The sequence below is a fragment of the Diadema antillarum genome, unplaced genomic scaffold (genome assembly GCF_040938485.1).
Source record: "Diadema antillarum isolate AM-2024a unplaced genomic scaffold, OU_Dant_1.0 scf00000108, whole genome shotgun sequence".
NCBI lineage: Eukaryota > Metazoa > Echinodermata > Echinoidea > Diadematoida > Diadematidae > Diadema > Diadema antillarum.
This window is the reverse complement of record NW_027270997.1, coordinates 60,648-82,103: the sequence shown is the minus strand read 5'-3', so window position 1 is coordinate 82,103 and position 21,456 is coordinate 60,648. Positions and strand designations below refer to the sequence as shown.

General features: G+C 38.5%; 1 protein-coding gene across 1 annotated transcript in view; it reads right to left on the bottom strand.

The window, feature by feature from the left end:
• The window catches only part of LOC139719310 (ubiquitin carboxyl-terminal hydrolase 32-like), a 101,417-nt gene that overhangs the window by 24,899 nt on the left and 55,062 nt on the right, over window positions 1-21,456 (bottom strand). The window contains exons 6-12 of the mRNA XM_071630730.1: window positions 15,263-15,394; window positions 8,903-9,010; window positions 7,720-7,835; window positions 3,074-3,232; window positions 2,247-2,414; window positions 1,126-1,545; window positions 368-511 (exon numbers count right to left, since the gene is read on the bottom strand). Coding sequence (XP_071486831.1) covers window positions 368-511; window positions 1,126-1,545; window positions 2,247-2,414; window positions 3,074-3,232; window positions 7,720-7,835; window positions 8,903-9,010; window positions 15,263-15,394 — 1,247 coding nt within the window. The remainder of the gene's footprint in view (window positions 1-367; window positions 512-1,125; window positions 1,546-2,246; window positions 2,415-3,073; window positions 3,233-7,719; window positions 7,836-8,902; window positions 9,011-15,262; window positions 15,395-21,456) is intronic.

The window sequence follows — 21,456 nt, the reverse complement described above, 5'->3', positions numbered from 1 at the left end:
TCAAATGACTTATAGCACACAGAAAGAAAGATGATTTTGAAAAGGATGAAATGGATTAAGAGTAACTGTTGCAATTCAACAAATCATTCTTGCAACAGACCAGTCTATAAAGATCTATGCATACAAGATTGAAAAAGTTTTTTAATTTCTTTTCTGACCTTGGAAGAAGCTTGCCCACGACTTGGAAAGGCAAGGGGGAAAAAATCTATGAACAGAATATACAAGTAAAACAGCCAAAAACAGGCTACAAGAACTAAACTCCTGCGGCAAGCTCGACAAACAGTACTGTTAAAAAGGTTGCGATCGTGCCAGTGGAGCATTCCATACAGTAGATCAAAACATAAAGGTAATGGGCAGGCAAACTTACGTTCCTGGGCAGTGCAGGGCCGCCAGCGTACCACAGGGCCAGGGCTTTCCACACGGGGTCAGGGATGACCTCATAGTCTTTGTTCTGTGAGATGGGTGGGTGTCTCCGTAACCTACCTCCTTCATTGGTCAGAGTGGTCACCTGCTGTAGGGATCACAGGATCAGAATAATGTAATAATTCATTTTTTTAAACCACAAATGCTAGTTTCTTCTCCTTTTTTCTTGGGGGGGGGGGGGAGGGGTGAAAGGATATGGAAGAGAGAAAATGAGGTTTTGACCTGAACTTGGGTCACTGCCACTTACAACACACATTCTTAAAGTATCAAATTGAGTCCTAGCATTGCATAATCTCCCATTCTTTTGAACCAACATCATTTAATTACACTAAATTTCCACTTCACTCGACCAAAGTATAACACAACAACTTGAATTCTGTTTTGAGGGTAAAATGACAAGAATTTACTCAATTATCTCATCAATATCTGTGAAAAACATGAGAGAGCCTGTCAAAGACATGAACGTGAACATGAACACTGCTATCTGTACAGCGGTTTAAATGTAGGCGAAGGCTTCCTATAAACTATCACCTGACTCATTGGCATGATACAATGTATTTCCATGATCTTTAATACAAAGCATGTCTCAATATGAACAACCAACTGAAAGTCTACCCAACCAATGGTTTGAATGTCAATGATCACTGGAAAATGGACCACACCATTACACTCATTGTAAGAACATTAAGAAAGAGAGCATACCTTTTTGTTATCAGCTGCTACTAGTGAAGTATTGTCTATTGGGCCTGGCTTGGATGGCGGTTGGTTGGTCGTCACGGCAACAGCATGCCCCGGCCTCTTGCGCGAGGGGCTGGCGCTGCTGAAGGAGGCGGCGTGGTGGAGGGGCTTGACGCTGCTGGCCGACCCGCCCAGGCTGGAGTACCGTGGCAGCGAGTGGGAGGAGCCAGGACCCGACGTCGTCATGGCGTTCTGATTGGACGACGGCGAGGACGGGGAGGAGCGCGTCTGCGTCTGGTGGCGGGCCAGGGCGTGGTCGCCCCACGCCTGGCCCCCAGCATGGTGGGGCGTGGCTGAATGGCTAGTGCTGTGGTTGGGGGAGAGGGCCGACAGACTTGTCTGCACCCCTGCATGTCTGGAGGTCTGCTGTGTACTGCTGTATGGCTGAGAGAGAAAGAGGAGAGAAGGGTAACAGAAAAGAACAACAATGCATACACAATCAATTCTAGGTCTCTCATATCCAAGCATTCACTTTATACGCAACCTATGACATGGCATTACAATTCCTAGAGCAGATGTTACACATTTAAGTCCATTCACATGAACTCCTGGATATGATTACTCTCCCCCCCCCCCCCCCCCCCCATACAAAGTTAGGTCTAATATGAATGAATAAATGCATGAATGAAAGTTCAAACTTACTCAAACAGGAAATCATTAAACAAATAAATTTTGACTACCACATATCTAAACTAATAATTCCCATCCACATTGAAAAAAGAAGAAGAAGAAGAAAAGACTTACACTGCTGGTAATCTTTTGCATACAGGTTCTTCTACACATTCATACATTTTTCAAAGACATTTCTTGCAGGAACAAACATAATCATGCGGGACCTGAAATATCACACTTTACATAGGATCCTCTGAAAATACACCATGTTGAAATCACAAACAAGAGACCAGGGCCCTACTTGCTACAAGATGTTAGGATAGCAACTCTTGCTAGAATAGTAACTTCCCGTAGCAACAGCCAATCAGAAAGCTGGATTTTTGTCATTGCCATGACAATTGCCATTTCAGCAAGAAATGTTATCATAGCAACTTTTTAATGAAAAGGGGCCCAGGGCCATCACGCTCACTCACCCTGTAGCTGACGTAGTCGTTCCAGATGCTCCACCAGTGGGCGGAGATCAGGTACCACGTCTGGGCGGGGCGGAGTCCTCTTCTCTTCTCCCGGTCCACCCAGCCCATGATGACTTCCTTCTCTTCCGTGGTGGTCTGTGGTCTCAACCCAAGGATGATGTGACACACCTAGGAGATATGTACCAAATGAGTCAAATTAACCCCTTGAAGACTAGTCCCATGTATACTTGGGGAGGTGTCCCTAGGAAACACCTGTTGTCTGCAAAATCAGTTTGTCCTCTACGGGTTAATACTTATTGATCTCTCATCTTTTTGCTTGTTGATGATTGAATTCTATTTTCAAAGTTTTCGGTTTAATTGCAAAAAAAAAAAAGAGAGAACAAGATTTTAATAGCAATCCTTTCATGTCTTGGAAATGCATACAACCACATTTGCAAAGATCTCACAATGAATTACACAGTAGGGCCATTTGTAATATTTTATACATTTGCAGTGCGCCAATCTGTCAAAGGTGAAATCTTTGTCTTGGAAGGGATGTGCCCAAGGAAGTTTATAGTTCTAGCATAAAGTTTTACTTTCACAGGAAGTGCTGTCTTTCTATGAATTCAACACATGGGCAGTCTGAACAGTCCACAAAATATAAACTTCCCATAAAATTCATACACCATTGTCACTGCCGTATGAGGAATCACATACAGCAAAATAAATGTGATGTTTTCTGGGTGATGGGGACTTAAAAAGTGTTTGCTATCACTTTCGAAATGAGTTTTTTTGTTTGAAATGTCATATAGTCCTGGACGCTAGGAGATGACTGTTGGTGAACGAACCTGAAATAGCAGCTTATTGAAGTCGTCCGGCAAGCTGTTCTTGACAGCCCACACCTGGAACTCTTCCGCTGTAATGCCCCTGTCCTTGTCTCCCGCGTGATTGGACAATATGTCCGCTGCTATGGCAACGGGATTCAAGTTCTCCACTGCCTTGAAATCCTGGCAAGGGCAAAACCATGGCAAAAATTGTGCCATTAAATTCGGACAAAATGCACAGCAGGTCAAGAGTATCCATTCTCAAAATTCTCTCTTCCTCCATGGAAGTGATACCATAGCAACACATGATTCTATTTCTCCTTCAGGGTACATTTCATAACCTAGTATTACAGGGTGTCAGTCATCAATACTATGTATTTATACGCACTATTTTTTCACTCGTCGCACTTAATAGGACACGGGAGTTTGTATCTGTGCAAAGTTTGCGGGGAACAACGAATAATGTCAGTTTGTGACTGCCCAAACCTTGCTCAGGTGGATCCTGACTGAGCACTGTATGTACAGTACATCTCAATCACATATAAATGTGCTAGGCTCATAATCTCCATAATGCAGCACACACACAGCCAAAGAATCATGCTCGTCTGGAGTTAACAGTTACCAATGTGCATACGCTTCAGTGCACAAATATACTGACTGGCAATTCTATTTTAGTGGGTTTGTGCTAGTCGTGCTTTTGGAATGCTTTTGGAATTTGATTCAATCGAAGAACCACAATAACTGAAGACCGACTCCCTTTAAATTGTGGTATGAAATTTGGCAAGAAAGTGTCAAGAAGTTCAAAAGCAAAATTCAATGTTTTCAAGCAAAAAAATCAGTCAATCTTTCAAGGGCTTGTGCAGAAGCAAAACAAATACTATCAGCATCTAGCACCCAATTCATGTTAAGACAAAAATATTTATTCATCATATGTAGGAATTTCTTCAGAGAGAGTGAAAAAAAATAATATAACAATGCAATATTATGAAGTGAAAGAGATATGCCCGTTGATTTAGGTCATGCTTGCTGTTAGTTACAAATCTTTCTTTAAAGTGTTTGAAATATTGAAAAAAAATTTAAAGTGATTGATTAGAACAATAATTCATTTCCACTGTTAACAAAAAGAGGCAATAATATCTTTTTCCTCACAGAAATGAATAAAATCAGTGTATGCAGTAGATCACAAGTTCAAATTTTCAGTGAAATCAATTTTTGGTAATTTAGACTACTTTAAAGGTGTATTCAGGGGGGGAAAGCAATGATACCCAAAAAGGTTTGACTTCCCAAAATTCCACTCTTTTCCATTTATAGGTGGTATGGTTAATTACTCATAAGTACCACATCTATAATCATATTATCTACAACACGATTTTTCATTTCCAAACAAAAATAAACACATGTATCAGTGAAGCACAACTTCAGTATTTCAATCTTTTTTAAATGTGTTTCTCAAATGACACTGCCTTTAAAAAAAAAAAAAAGATCGCGATCTCTCTTTCTCTTTCTCATTTTCTCAGAACTAGAAGAAAAAGAAGTGATGATTGATTCACATATTGACAAATGACATACCCTCCCTCCATTCTCATTAGCAATGCACAACTTTTGTGCATCCAATAGCTTTCATTTTCACTTACATTACACCTCCAATGGCTCTGCCTTATTCTCCTATCAAGACATTACAAGTTATTTTTACCTGGTGCAGACCTATTGTGCAATGAATGTTTTATTAAAGCCAAAAACGTCAGTTGACAAATTTACTATGAAGACTGCTGGGCATTTTTAGTTCATACTCGCAATAGCCTAATGTCATTAAGACCTTTTTTTTTTCTGCCAATGTCAGATGATTTTGATTAAGAATTATGAATGTAGTGTTAGCATCACAAAAGCAAATATCCATTGGTGCATTAAGAAGAGAATGTGACATTAGCTTACGTTAATTTCATAAATCCACAAACAGACAGTGCTTAAGATGGTCAGAATTTCAAAATCTAAGCATGAGCAGACTCTAATTTAGACAGAATAAGCTCACAAGAAGTAGACTCAGAAAATGAAGTAGTGACAGAGTCCGACATATACAAGTCTCGACACTAAGAACAGGCGAGGAGGATTCTTTTGTGAAGGCAGGCAGCAAAGTGGCCAGAGCGGTGCTGGGAAGACTTGGCACAGAATGCACTCGGCAGGCTGGAGATGAGGCTAGTGGCAGCAGTTGTGCAGTTTGGGAGAGAGGCCAAGTGACCAAACACCAGCAAGGCAGAAAAGATGCTCGCAGGCTGGAAGTGAGACTAGTAATGGAGGTGAGGATGGAGTTGTTAGAAGAGAGTAAAAAATGGGTCTACCGTGTGCTACCAGTGAACCGAAGCCCGAAGCCATTCCGGGTGACGACCATGGATGAAAGTCCACACGAGCTCGTTTTTTTTTTCTTTCTTTCTTTTTCAGCCCCCAGAAAGAGACCCACTCCCACTTTCTATCTTCTACTACAATGGCCAACAACACAAGAGTTCTGTGATATGTGTTGTCATGTTCTTTACGATCAAGCACAAGTGTAAACTTCCTTACAATATTATTTGAGTTCGAGGTGACAAGAAAATACAATTCGTTAATTTTTGAATGCATGGATGTTACTGAATAAACCTGCATGTCTGCCAAAAGACCCTGAAATGTCTATTTCTGGTTCCCTCCCCCCCCCCAAAAAAAAAAAAAATCCAATAATACCCACATTCACTGCACCACATATCTTACATGGAGAGGTGAAATCCAGAATGATATGCAAAATTTCGGGAACTTAACATGTAAAGGACTTAAATGTAAACTCTCCAAAGTTTTGTCATTTGTTACGTCCTGGCACTTTCAGGAAAAAAAAAAATTAGCTATTACATATGCATATTCAAATGCCTAACCAGTGAAAATGAATATTCATAAAACACTTTGTGACCAAAACTGTTCATACAAAGAGAAATCAATAAATCACCCAAAAAGGGGAGGGGGCAATTAAAGGGGTGAATATGTTGTATATGATGAAATGAATGTTAGAATAAACAATGAAAGGAGAAGAGACAGTCCCTTTCTATCTAGACAGGGTGACATATCAGAAGAGGTCAATAATGACATGACATTGTGACACGACAGGATTTGGAAAACAAAGAAAAAGTGACCTCAATAAAGTTGGCTAAATCCAAACTTTTGACCAAAATTATACTGCGCATAGGCTGAGTTAAACCTATAAAGATTGGATTGCACAGATGAGGACTTTGGGAAAAATAAAAATGTGTAATACATTGTCTTTGGATCTTTACCCCATTTTTTAAAGAGGAACTTCAGAACAGTCAAAAGTTTGTCTAAAAGCAAAGAGTAAGATTTTACAAGCACAACAGTGAAAATTTGATTAAAACTGGATAAAAATTAGGAAAATTTAGAAATTGCAAAGTTCCTTTTCATTTCTTCACAAAAAAAAAGTTTTTGAACAGTCAATATGAATATGTAAAGAGTGAGTTGATGATGTCATCGCCTCACAACTTACCATATAGTTTGTACATAAAATCTTGAAATTTTCAGGGTTTTTTGTTGTTGTTGTTGTTCAAATGCAATTATGCCATAATCTCAAATCCTAAATATATCTAAGTGATCATTACTTTAAAATTATTCAACTAGGAGTAACATAATATTTTACACCGTCATGGCAGAAAAATTGAATTTTCGTTATTTCTTTTTGTACGCAATCAATGGAAAATTGTGAGGTGATAACATCATAAGCTCACTCATATGCATTTAATCAAATTAACTGCCGAAGAACTGTTTTGAAAAAAAAGAGAGCAAATATTTAAAATTTCACGACTTCCTTAGTTTTAATTAGATTTTGAACAAATTTTCCACGTGGCTGTGACGGTAACATTTCACTCTCTTTTCTCAGAATAACTTGTAACTGGTTTGGAATTCCCCTTTCAAAAAAGCTAATAGTCCTTGAACGTTTATAGGAATTGAAACTACTGCCCATGACCATAGGTGTTGAGATGATTGTAACTTGAGATTCTTTGTGTGATCCTTTCTATAATGGGGATACAGCAGGCATGATACTGAATGGTTGTAGATGAAGAGGAAATTTTGTTGCTGGGTAATTTTTTTTATTCATTTATCTATTTATTTGTTTATTTTTTTATAATTATTATCTTCTTTTTTTTTGGGGGGGGGGGACTATCAAAGGGTGTGTGTATTAGTATGATAAAGTGCTGAAAACCATGGACCTGACAAACACTAGAATGGTCACTTTTTACACCACAAGTTCCTCTTCTACACACGCAGTGACACAGGTTTCAGACTACACATTTTGTTTGGAAAGGGATGTTGAAGAATACACACGAGACACACAAAATTATCTTAGTAGAAACAAATTCTAGATACACCGTTATTAGCCTCAAAACAAGCAACAAGTTGAATATTAAGTCTTTTTTTTTTTCTCAACGGGTTAATTTCAGCGATACACCAGTATATATTCTGCTAGCATGGTTTGATATATGAGCTGCTTTTTTCTCTTTTTTTTTGAGGGGGGTCCTTTTTGTATGTGTGTGTGTGTGTGTGTGTGTGTTAAAGGGGCTAGAGAAGACAGATTTTGCTACTGTGTAAGAGTGGGAGCGGGTCCTTTCTGGCCATTCACACGCGGGAATCAAACAACTCACAATCTCCATGCCCACCCTGGATTCTCGCCGAACGTTGAGCAGCGCCCGGCACATCGTCTCCAGCTCCTCCAGTGACAGCACGCTGTCCCGATCCTTGTCGAAGATCTTGAAGTAGACTGCGGACAGACATCAGACAGACAAGAGAACATCTCCATAACAAAAGACAGAACAAGAGGGAACAAAAAAAAAAAAAAAACAGGCTTGCCATCCTTTAACATTAACATACTTCAGGAGAATTCTGGGCCCTGTTGCATAAAACCCTTACCGCCGGACTTACCGCTCCTTTCTAGCGGTAAGTCTTCAAATTAGCGGTTAAATTTTAGAATCCTTGATGCTGATTGGCTGTTATGCCTAATTTTGACGGTAGTTACCATTGAAATTCAACGGTAAGTTTTATGCAACGGGCCCCTGGACTAGTTAACTTTTTATGTGCAATGGTGTAAACTCCCCTGTGTGCCACATTATTCTGAGACAGCAATGTAGATTTATGCTTTGGGAAAACATTCTTTTTTTTTTAAATCTATGTAACTTTTACAGACTACTGTTACCCTGGACATGTAATGAGCAAAGTTGTAGAGAAAATGCCAAGCTCTGCTTTGATGTAAATTGTATGACAAATCTATGACTGCTTTTCTTTCAAATGACCTGGAGCTACATTACTGTCGAGGAATGACTTTTGCACACAAAACAGTGACAGAAACTTAAAATTTATTTGTAAATCTAATACATCTGTAGAAAACACCATTGATAGGCAATTACCACATAAAATGCAAACTACATGTGACAAGAATGGAATCACAAAAAATGATTTTATTGTACTGTGGAATTTGGTGATTTATCGATCAGTTTGGGCAGGTTTGTGCGTTTGAGCAGAATATGCAAACTTGGCACGCTGTCTACTGAGTCGAGCGTGCGAACGTGGCACGTAAAGAGTTTAAAGTTTAATAATCAGAAAAAAAAAGGTACAAATTTAATAAGCACAACAGTGATTTGATTACATTAGATAAAAATCAATGAATTCATGAAAATGTAAACTTTCGCTAATTTTGATAAAACAGTTCTCGATCAGTCATATTAATATGAAAATGAAATATGACAATTAATATGAATATGCCAAAATACGACAAAGATAGGACAAAAAACAAAAACAAAAAACTGTGAGCCTTGTGCCAAGGCTACTCACACTTCTGCCTCTCAGCGAGTGGCCCTCGGCAGCAGGCAGACAGTCCACAAGCCATCTCCTTCAGGTCCACGTGGTTATCCTTGTTCTCATCGAATGCGTTGAAAACACCTACAGCAGAAAGGGTGGGGGATGGTGAGAAAAAGAGTGTAATGTGAAAAGTAGGCACACTAACTCTACTACTGTTACATGTACATGTACCTCTACTACGAGTACCGACTACTACTAACTACTACTACTACTACTACTACTACTACTACTACTACTACTACTACTACTACTACTACTACTACTACTACCACCACCAAGGGCCATAGAAACGGGGGCTACGGAACGGGGGGGGGGGGGGTACAGAACCAGGGGCTCCCCCCAAACACACACACACATACATACCATCGTAAATACTTTTTTGGCTTGTCAAAAAAAGAAAAAAATTGAGAAAAAACAAAACTGAAGAGAGTAGAATCAAATTAACAGGACAGTGAAACAACACATAAAAACAAAAAGAGATGTGGGACTTTTTCATTTCACTGGCTTCCTCAGTCACAGTTTACCTAGATATGAATTAGATAAAGTCATGATGATATACGTTTTCATGTGCTACATCTCCCATCTTCTTATGCACAAACACCCACCACACTTACTTTCACATTCAGGAGTCAACAATTATATCCTATCATGCAAACCATCAAAAAACATTGCTAATGTTTTCATGTGCAACACAACGAACGTTATGATGCAATCACACCTTGCTAACAGAGAATTTTCGGTTTGTATTTAACCAGGTTTTTGCAGAAATAAAGAGAAGGAAAAATTATTGAAATAACGCTCGATAATGAAAATATGACAGTGATGATAATGTCTATGATTATTCTTTTTATTGTTTTTAATGACGATTTGACAGCAGGAAGGTCAAAGAGGAATATCTTCCATCACTGCTACACTTGGGAATAAAAACTAAATAACTGAGCAAATAATGTGCAAACAGTACATTTCTATGTGTACGTGTATCACCTAAATTTACGACAAGTAGGCCAGCCAGCTAACATGTCATACTGCAAGATGGGGAAACTTGCAACAAAGAAAATAAAAATGAGTTTGACGTAATACAGGAACTTGCAAGCATCCCATGCCAACACAAGAGAGATATGTCAAAGTCAAATTTTAAGGCAGCAGCATCCTGTAGGAGATGCACCAGCAGAACAAGAAAAAAAGCACATCAATCATACAAATTTCTCCCCTTCTTGAATTCCACAAGAGGTGTCCAACACATCCATAAAACTGTCAAAGACACGAATCTGCAGAAGCGCCCTGCCTGCGTACATACACACGCGTGCCCGAGTAATGCAATAACTGGGGTAACATTTCTCCCCGAAACCACACGGAGGAAATGTCAACAGAGAGGGCGCCGTGCATCTATCCAGAGGCGGAGCCAGACAATGAGAAAAGATGAAAGAAAAAAAAAATCTGAGGATTACTCATTAATGTCTGATGCTTGAGCATGATACGCAATATGTATGGAAAATGCCAGCATGCGCAAAGCTCTTCATCTGGTATTGTGCATTATGCGGGGCGCGCCACAGTCCTTCGGTAGCTTGGATACCGACTGTCAACACCCAGCAGAAATGTCAACAAAAGAGGGAGATGTCAACGTTATACACAGAAAAATGGATCTGGGGATTGGGCTGGCATTCGCAGGAAATTGAATGATGATGCACTTGCACAGAAAATTTCCACATGGACCTACACGTATTTATCAAGGCTATGTATGACACATGAGGCAAAGTACAAGTATGGAGTACTACAATTTACAAACCCATTTTCTTGCTTGCCCTGGGCAACAGAACCTTACTGTTGGGCAAGCGAAATGACCAAAGACTTGCCCATTCAAAGAAGGGGGTTTTCGCTTTTCGCTTGTGTGCCCACTTGGGTGAGAAGAAAGTTTTTTTGTTTTATTTTTTTTTTTTTGGGGGGGGGGGTTTGTGTCCTATGGTAGCTCGCTGTTTTTGTTGCCAATGCCAATGTCCTATAAAAAAAATATAAAAAAATCACAGGAAACTATCCATATAATTTAAAGACCACAGGAATTCCTTGAAATGTTCTCAGAATTGCTGTCGATGTAGGAAGGATCAATGCTTGACCACATATACTGTACCTCAAACGAAACCAACTGCATCTTTATTTGATCATCCATTGAATAAGTGTTCACGAACGAAATATAAAAACAAGCAGATATAGCTGCGAATCACCAGACTAAAAATAGAAATGACATCCTCTAGTAATGGGTGGGGGGGGGGGGGGGGGGGGTAAATAAATCAGTCCCGCTCAAAGGACAAGAGAGTGCAGATCTTATCTCAGTCTGCTGAAGTACTCATGAGCGATGATCTTTGAACTCAGCTCCGACCCCAAGAAGCCCATACCCAAGACTAACATCAGTAAGGCATGCAGGTAAACTTTGATCGTCTTCTCTGCAATTAAACGCACCAAATTTGAAATGATATCTAATATTACATTCTCTCATCGAATTGATCTCATAATCTTGTTTAATGGATGTCCCATTTTTCATAGTGGGTAGTTGATCGACTGTTTACTTACTATCAGTCAAATTTACGTATAACAACCATGAAGGCTAATACAGTTATAATTAAAGCTTTACATGTGCACACAAATACTCTCAAACACACACACACACTCCCTCTCTTTCCCCTCTGTACATAATATACATACATGTATACAATATTTACATTAATAAGATATATCATTATGTATGTATCTTACACATACTCCTTGACTGTTGACTTCAATAGATCAAATGACAAAGGTAGAACGAGATACTGGGTATGTGACATGCATTACCAAATAATTTCCTTTTTAATGACATTAACATTCTGAAAGTATTGAGTAAAATGTAATTAAGCAATGGAAGAATACCACAAAAGCCATAATTATTTCCCGGAAAAAAGCAAAACACACACACACAAAAAAAAAAAAAAACCTCTTCCTAGTTTGCTGCATGTTTCAATAGTAGCCAAGAAAAAAACCACAACAACCACAATTATGTCTCCGAGGCAGTTTAAAAGAGAGAGGGAGAGAGAAAGAGCTGGGAGTTTGCCGCACATTTTAATGCATGTACATCATCGGTAAAGTTTCTGTGGTTCACGCTGGGTGAAGATTTTGCCTTGGCAAAGACAGCTGCCATCACATTTCCCACAGGGTTTAGTCTGTTGATGTAGTCAAAAACAACAGAATATCGGCGGAATAAACTGCCTCGGCAGTGCGACAATGAAAAATCAAATGCATTTCAATGTTGTTGTTGGTGGGTTTTTGTTGTTGTTTTTTGCCATCTTTTGTTTTCATTCCTTTCACATGCCTTAAAAATCGTCTCATTGGGAGGGAAAGGGATGTTGGATTCTTCCACCGAGTGCAATATGTTTCGACAGTGCTGGATGTGAGTGAGCATGCATGTATCAAGAGTCACGGAGTGTTCACACTTTATGCCAATATATCGTAACATCCCTTCATATAATCAGCCACTGATGGCTACTATTAGACAAAGTTCATCCAGCTGCCATGGTGTACAGAGAGCTCACCCAGCAAATGAGAACCGTTCCCATGGGAACCCCACATTAATATGTGCAACAAATTCATTTTTCATGACAAATTCTCCGTATGCTATTTTCGGAATACAGTCGGGACTGTTCATTCTACTCAATAGAGTCACATAATTGTGCACATACAGTGTACAGAACTAAAGTTACCAACAATCACAGAGTGATTACAAGGGATGGTATAATATTGGTTGACATGAGGATTCAGTTTTTAACTTTTTGCGAGATACTTTAGAAACCACTTTATGAAATGGTAAAACATAAAATTCAAAAGGATTTCAAAGTTTATTTCATGAAAATCGGGTTTGAAAATGGCTGAGATACCCCAAAATGAAGTAAAACAAAGCGATTCCCAATAAAAGGTGGGTCCCACCTCTTATTAGGATCACTTTAAAAATGTTTTGAATATCTCAGTCCTTTCAAAACCAATTTTCATCAAATAAACTTTGAATTCCTCTTATATGTGTCCTTTCATATTTCATATTTGAGAGGTTTCTCATTATCTCAAAAAATTATTAAAAAATGTTGAAAACCTGAAGGCTCATCTTAACAAAGAGTGTACCATCCCTTTAAACTAAGCTCTGAACTACAAAAGGACTAGTATGAAGAAAATGATTCAGAAAAAAAATATATGATAGGGAATTATGTTTGACAGCTGAGTGTTTTGGTTGTTGATTTTTTCTCTCTCTCTCTTTCTCCCTGGATGATGTAATACATGTTCACATGTTGTCATGAATGTCAATGGGAAGAAAATTTGTCCATGGTTTAGTGTTGTTCCCAAGTATTGGTTTTTGTGTGGGGTGATTTGCAACAGGGTTGATACTGCCCATCACGTAAGTAGGAGCCCCACTGATACAGGAGAATTGGCCTTTCTCCTGGCCCTTACCAATCACACAAGGAATACTCACGTAGCATACAATTTGTTCACATGAGAAGGCGTTCAAATGACAATGTGCTTTTTTAAACCTACATGAAGAAAATGATCATACAAAATTGGTATACATGTACTGTACAAGCCCCACAGAAGAGTTACCTTTTGCTTTCACTCTTGCTTTTTTAATAAGATGAAATGACAAAAATCCACTTTCATGGAAAATGCATAACTTGTCCCATGTAAAGCAGATATTTCACTTTATATTGGATGAATGCATGATCTATCAAAGCTGCACATTGGCACTGGTAACATACAAATTGTATTTCAGCAAAAGATTTTGATGCATGATTTATCATACGTTGTACCAAAAGAAAACAAGCAAGGAAAAATCATTTTACAGATTGTATTCACGGTGGCTATTTGGAATTGCATAAAGCAAAATGTTACAGACTGACGAGAGACTGTTTGTGCTAAAGCTACTGGTTTCAACATCTTTGGCTTCATGTGCTTGAGTGAATTACGCCCTTGAATTTTTTTTTCTATAATCTACATTCTCCGCTCCTGCAAACAATTAGCTTACATAACATTCCCTTGAGGGCAGTACAACATATTATGAAAGCTTCGTGACTTGTTATATCTGAAATGGTTAGTTCCACATATTCATACATAAAGCGATCTTTTATTGATAGTCTTTGAAGTTTTTGCTTTCTCCGGTACAGTGAATGAAAGGCTTGAGTTCCTATAATCGATACACACATCCTCCCCCCCCCCCCCCACCACCCTTGCGAATGAGGTCTGTGAATAAAGGTCACAACGAAAGCATTACATGATCCAATGAAAGCTTTGCAATTTAGCATATTTCCAGATGAATCCCCAAATCCTTACACAGTATCAGAAGCTCTTTTTCAGCTTTCATTTTTGTGTAGTAAAACGATTGAAGGTCTTGATTTTTTTCTTCTATTTTTTCATCTTACAAATTCCAGCAGTCACAACACTACAGTGACCTTTGTGTCATATCCCTTTTTAGATCATTTACAATGTGAAATCAACGTTTTGCCTTGGGTGTGTACCACATCCATGTGCAGTCAAAACAGCTCCTATTTTCCTGTTGCACAATGGCTTGGAGTCATTATTTTCTGCACTCCACACTTTCCACCTTACACAGCAGCAGATACCCTTCTATCACACTATCGCTGCAATGAATTCACCCAAAGCGACCACGTAATACTTTACATTCAGAGCGGTCGCAGAAAGTGTACCCTATTGGAATGTACATGCATTCAAAGAAAACACAAGATATGACACAACCTACTTTGGAAGATGTCGGGTGCGGACTAATATCAATATTTAACTAATAGATGAAAGCTGGGTGGATTCAATGACTCTGTATATATACTGTAAAAGTGCACATTTTCGTGGTGTGGAAATTTTCTCACGATATGAAACTAGTGCAAAAATAAAACCATATACATTTTTTTTTTTTTTTGCTTGCTATTTTATATGTCATACTGCTTCATGTTTTTATTTCGCTTTCATTCACCACTACTAGAATCACTCCAATTAAGCTTATGAGGCAGGAATTCATTTGGCACTCAGAAGTTGTTCCTAGGTAGAGCATCCCTCCATCAAGCTCTGTGGCTGCTAAGGCAGTCTTTTGTGAATGCATAAAGCATACACTAAAATTTGAAGATACAACGGAAATAGTCTATCATACCATGAGAGTGGTGCACCGTATGCAAGCACACACACACACACACAACATACTCCCAAATTTCACACCCATAGAAATGCAACACACATGTATGTATTATTATTACTCAAAGACACCCACACAAGGATACCACACCCTCTCTTACAAGTACACTAAGTACTTCCACTGACCTTCAACCAGTTCTGCTGGCATGGGAGGGGAGATGAGGGGTGTGAAGGTATCCAGGTCTAGCCTCCCGGACTTGGACTGGGCCTGCAGCACCCAGTACTTCTTCTCCAGCTCAATGATGTCTGCCTCTTCCACTGATGAGGCATCGAGGGTGGGGCAGTGGTGGTGGAGGATGATGTAAGGATGAAGCAAACAAAATAAAACAAGGAAAACTACATTAGAAATGAGAACTGAGATGCACTTTATATCAAAGACTAGATTTTATTGTAATCAATTGATATAAGCTCTTCTATAAAAAAGAATCATTCTCCTGGGAAACTTTCAGAATTCCATCAGTTTCATTACATTTTGTATTGATCATATAATACTTATGTTTCTTTTTACATTTTTTTTTCACTACAATAGATACAAAAAACAATAATGTAATGAATGAAAAATCACATAATTAGCAACACAACAGTCATTACAACTTGAGACAAAGATTACACACAAGTTGCTACTTGATAAAGCACTGTAGGAATGATAATTCAATCGAGACATCAACTATCATGAAACCCACAGAATGACACTCAAATGGCCTGACTTGATAATCACAAAGCTGGACAATATATCCCGAACGATTAACACATGTTCATCTGTAGCACAAGGCAAGTGCCAAATTGTGTCTCGCCCATTTGCATAGAAGAAAGTAATGTTTTTTCTAAATCCCGGAAGTTCATTGACCTGCTTATGACCTTTGACCTCGTAGTGACCTCAACTCCCCAAGGGACATTTACCATCCAAGTTTGGTCACAAACGGACAAAGGGATCAAAAGTTATGAGCCATAATCGAAACACGCCATAAAAACTTAACATTGGGCCCTAAAAGTGCGTTGACCCATGTCTGTGATGTTTGACGTTGTGATGACCTTCAACTCCCCAAGGGACATTTACCATTTAAGTTTGGTCACAAACGTACATAGGGATCAAAAGTTATGAGCCATAATCAAAACATGCCATAAAAACTTAACATTGGTCCATAAAAGTTCGATGCCCCTGTCTGTGACCTTTGACCTTGAGGTGACCTTCATGCTTGATGAAATGTGTAACTTTGTATAACCACTCTTCCCTCCAAGTTTGATTGAAATTGAAGTCCTCAGTAAAGAGTTATTTAAGTTTTTGTAGTGTTACGGACGGACAGATGCCGCAGGCGATCCCTTAGTCTCCCCACACCTCCAGTGGGCTCCACAAAAACTGAAATCAAAGCTCGTGTTTGAAACCAGCATCGAAGCCTCCAGGGCTATTTGTCACGCACGATCTGTCCACTACTTTATAAATGTGCAACGCCACTGCGACAGTTGAGCAAATGCTGAAATTCACTGGAACTTTTATTGCATCGTTCCACTGCAGTATGCCAATTAATGGGAACAATAAACCAAAGTGGAACGTTTTAAAAAGGGATAGTACAGTGTTGGTGGAGATGAGAACTGGGGGTGGTATTCTGAAATCCTTCCTAGGAAGAAATTTCTTCCTAAGTCAGGATTTTTTCCTAAGTGGTATTCTGAAAATCTTCCTAAGTTTCTTCCTAAGTAGACTTAGGAAGAAACTTAGGAAGGGGGCGGGAATATGCAAATTTCTGACTTAGGAAGAAGTTGGTTTTCTAGAATGCACTTAGGAAAGAATTTTAGGAAAATATTTAGGAAAGCTCCACCCCTGTCCTAAGTACGTTGTTAAGAATAGGAAATTGCAAGCATCGTGATAGGCGCGCTTGTCAGTCATTGCGCGCACATGTACTTTGATGCGCGAAATGAGCGTGAGTAAGGGGACATGCCGCGCACTCGTGTATTTGACCCTACGTCATAGTAATGTACGATTGTCATTGGTTAGTTCCTTATGATACGGCATTTCGTATTGGCTTAGGAAAGGACGTGGGCGGGAATAAGGATGGCCTAATTTGCATTAAGAAGTGCCTATGAAGAAATTTAAGAATACCAATTTTGTCTTTCCTAGGCACTTCCTAAGTTTCTGACTTAAGGAGAAACTTGGGAAGAAACTTAGGAAGATTTTCAGAATACCACCCTGGGTTTTTAACTTTTTGCGAGATACCAAGAAAACACTTATGAAATAGTACAGAGCATACCATTTTAAGAGGAATTCAAAGTTTATTTGATGAAAATCGGGTTTGTTATTTGGAATGACTGAAACATCCATCAACAAAGTAAAACAAAGCGATCGTAATTTAAATGTGGGTCCCACACTTTATTAGAATCGCTCTGTTTTGGATATCTCGGCCATTTCAAAACCAATTTTCATCAAATAAATGTTGAATTCCTCATGAAATTACATGCTCTTTTTTATTTCATTTAGAGGTTTCTCATTATCTCACCAAAAAATGTTAGAAACCTGATATAAGGTCTCAACCAAAATTATACAATCCCTTTAAAGGCTTCTCGACAAGAGATTATACAAGCAATAAGGCAATAGGAATCTATAAAATATAAAATCAATGAGACAATGTTTGACAGCACTTCATTGCATCATATTTAATAATTCATCAAATGAAAATTGAGCTTTTATATTGTATAACTTTCTGGTCAGTTTCCCTTTGTTCGGATTTGCATTAATTCATTGATACAGGCTTGGGGTATGATTAAATTTTATATTTAAAAAGATAATAATAATGGGGGAAAAATCAAAATCCAGAGTGCCAATTCAAACAAAAGTTATACTGTCACTGTAGTGTTCAAATTCAATACCATAGGTCCATATATTGACCTCAAGAGCAGGGCACAGTAATATTGACATGTCATTGATTTTGGAGGAATTTTTGTGATCTTTGGTAGCAACAGGCAGGCATTCATTTTAAATTGTACCCTTGTCAAAAGCATCTTAAAAACTGCATCTACTGAGAGTTCTTGCTATCATCATTAAAATGTTATGCAAAGGTGGAGCAAATCACCGCAGTCTACTTTTGGAAGCACCTATTAAACGGCAACTAGTGCCCTCTGCAGGGCGAGCAAAACAATCTGTGATTGGCCGAGTGAAAAAAAAAAAATTTACATCTTGTGTAACCTCTGTCTCTCAGTGGCATACTGGAAGAAATTGTATAAGATTTCACAGATGTAGGAGTGGCAGGGCATACTTGCAATGTAGCCATTACCACACACCTGCAAGTCTTTTCCTTTCATTAGACATTTTTTTAAAGAACATATTGTCGGCTGAGAACCAGAAGGGTTTTATCACTTCTTTTATTTTTTCATTTTTTTATTTTATTTTATTTTTTATTTTATTTTATTTTTTTTTTTTTGGGGGGGGGATATTGATACTGAATTATTGGTATCATGTTGTACAGTTTCATCTGCTCTATATTATGGTGTCGATTTTAAATTATATTCATTTTCAGCAAAATGATAAAGATTAAAACCACAAGGGTGCTATTTTACCCTCTATTTCAAAACAACACTAAAATATAAATCTACCCACTTTTGACTTTGAAAATAAACTTTATATATTTCATGAGAATTAATTGTTTCATTTTTATTCATGCTCAAATCTTAAAACGAGATAGCACCCTTCTGGTTCTCAGCTGATTATGCTTGTACATTATGTATAGGCTCTCTCCCTCAGCACAGAATCTATCATTATCTCATCACTCCATGTACCCTGCTGACCAACCATTATCCACTGCCTTTCACTACCCTTTTCATCTCTTTGTGTTGCAAAACGTTACACAAAAAGAACTGAAAACAAGACAAACAGACAAAAAAAAAAATTATACCACCATCTGTTATGTAGACCAGCCCATTAACTATTGAAAGAGCATAAAAATGCAGATCTTCCTCTAGTGATACAGTTTGTATGTAATTTCAAATCTCAAATTCAATGAGAGAGAAGAAAGGGTATTAATAATTGTGTGTGTGTGTGTGTGTGTGTGTGTGTGTGTGTGTGTGCAGAGCTGCCAACTTTTGTAAAAGCCTTTCAGTACTTTGATGGCTGAAAATCAGTAATTTGCACCTTTTTTGAGTGAAAATCAGTAATCCTTAACAGTGTACTAGAATACAAATATCAGACAATGATTTCTAACATCAGTAATTTGCTTACACCCTTCAGTATTCTTCTCCAATTTCTTCAGTAGAATTTCAGTACTAGTTGGCAGCTCTGTGTATGTGTGTGTACGTACAAGTGGCTATGGTAAAATGTTGTGGCATGCCACAGGTCCACATGGGGTGCCTAAACCAGTGCTACAGTATCTGTGTGATCAAATACAGCTTGCTTCTGACCCCGCAGTGTTTGGTAACGCGAGCTCCATGGTAACACAGCCATTGTGTGAAAGTTGCAGGGTCATAGGGATGAGTTTCAAGTCCACCTTTAATACCAGTTCGCACCATGGTATGTATGTTGGATTGATATCAATTTCCCTAATCGAGTATCCGAGAGCAAATGAATACAGACCTATTTTACAGCGTCACACAGTATCAACAGGGGGAAAAAAAAGAACTGTAATTGCCAACATATTAGAAATTTCATAAAAATGCACTTTGAAAAACTGTTACACCCAAGATACGATATTGAAAAATGCATTTATTTCAGGGGAGTGTGGCTAAATTCTATTCTTAGTTGCTGACAGTGCAACTGCTAATTGAGGCTTGCTTGTGTGGTTGAGAAAGTCAGAGTGCAATTACACAACTTGCTGCATGCCATTTATAAGAACAAACATGGATAAGAATATGTGGGATTACAGTAAAGTCACGTCATTATAAGACTGAACTTCAATACGCTCTGTTGTCTTAACCTGGCCAATACAACGTGTCTTCCCCTTCCATGACAATCATCTAACCCAGGGATGCCAAGTTCAAAAAAAAATTATGAGTGAGATTTTCATGACTCGGCATCTCGGCATGCGAATGTGCGCGCAAGCGAGGGTGTGGGAGGGTCCCCCCCCCCCCCCCCCCCCCCCCCCCGTGGCTTTCCACGGTAGGGAGCTTTTTCAATTTTTAGCTCTTAATGGTGCGATCAGGTGCATACTTAAGTGACTATTTTTTACTTATTTTGAAAGACAAAAGGGAAATATACCTTCAATTGGAACTTTATCACTTTAATCTTTTCAGCTATGCTCATTATTATAGGCCCAAGTTGCAGACTTCGCCCGATGCGTGAGAAAAATGGGTGTCATGTGTGAGATCGTGAGATGGCCCCTAAATGCTTGAGTCTCACGCAGAATGCGTGAGACTTGGTAGCTCTGCTAACCATAAAGTCTATAACTTGCATCAAAAATTAGATCTTGAATTGTGTTTTCAAAACAGAGCCTATTCATGCCCGAAGAGATGCAGCATAATTAGCATACGGTGGTACATCTGAAAAGTAAATACTCCTTTGGACTTTTTATGTACATATTCAAAATAGAGCTTTACCTGAAGAAAAAAAAAGAATATGGGGAGCCACATTACATTTTCTTTGAAATAAATCAGTTTTGAGAATTTCTCTCAATGTTCATTTTTCCTTCTTTATTACTTTCTCTCTTCTGGATCTCTAGATTTGCTTTCATTTGCCATGAAAACACTTAAATTTCAGGACATTTCTTAATAATATAGAGGGTAAAATCATTCTCTCTCCCACAAATTTGAATGGGGTGCTATGTAACAAACAAAATTTCTAGAGCCGAGGAGAAGTGTAGTACATTCAACATACTGCCCAACAATAGACTGGCTTCAGACTGATCTTGAGAGGGTGGTTTTGACACTGAATGTATGCAGGAAATTGCTATTAATAAAGCAATTGACAGATGACCACAGAAAAGTATACAAGGACAGTATGTGTTTAATGATGGAATCAAATACACGACAAATCGTATCAAAAGTAATAGTGATCCTTCACAATAAAATCAAAACTGAAATCAAAACACTTAGGAAGCCCCTTTTCTCTATTTCCTAATGGTTGTTATTCATCTTTCTCAAAAACGAGGTTTCTTCATTTTGGTTTGATTTTCTGCGTATACAGGAAATCGACATGAGTTCTATCGTGGTTATGCAATGGTTGGCAGCACATAAGGTTTCCTTCTAGATCTCGATACCACGCATGCATTACACAATGATCTGCACACACTGAAAGTGAAGTGTTTTCCACAGCCAAGAGCAAGGAAGACATACATGAAGCCATGTACTTCCTAATGACTGTCTGCATCACTAGAAACTTCACCCAGAGAAAAGTAGCATTTTGC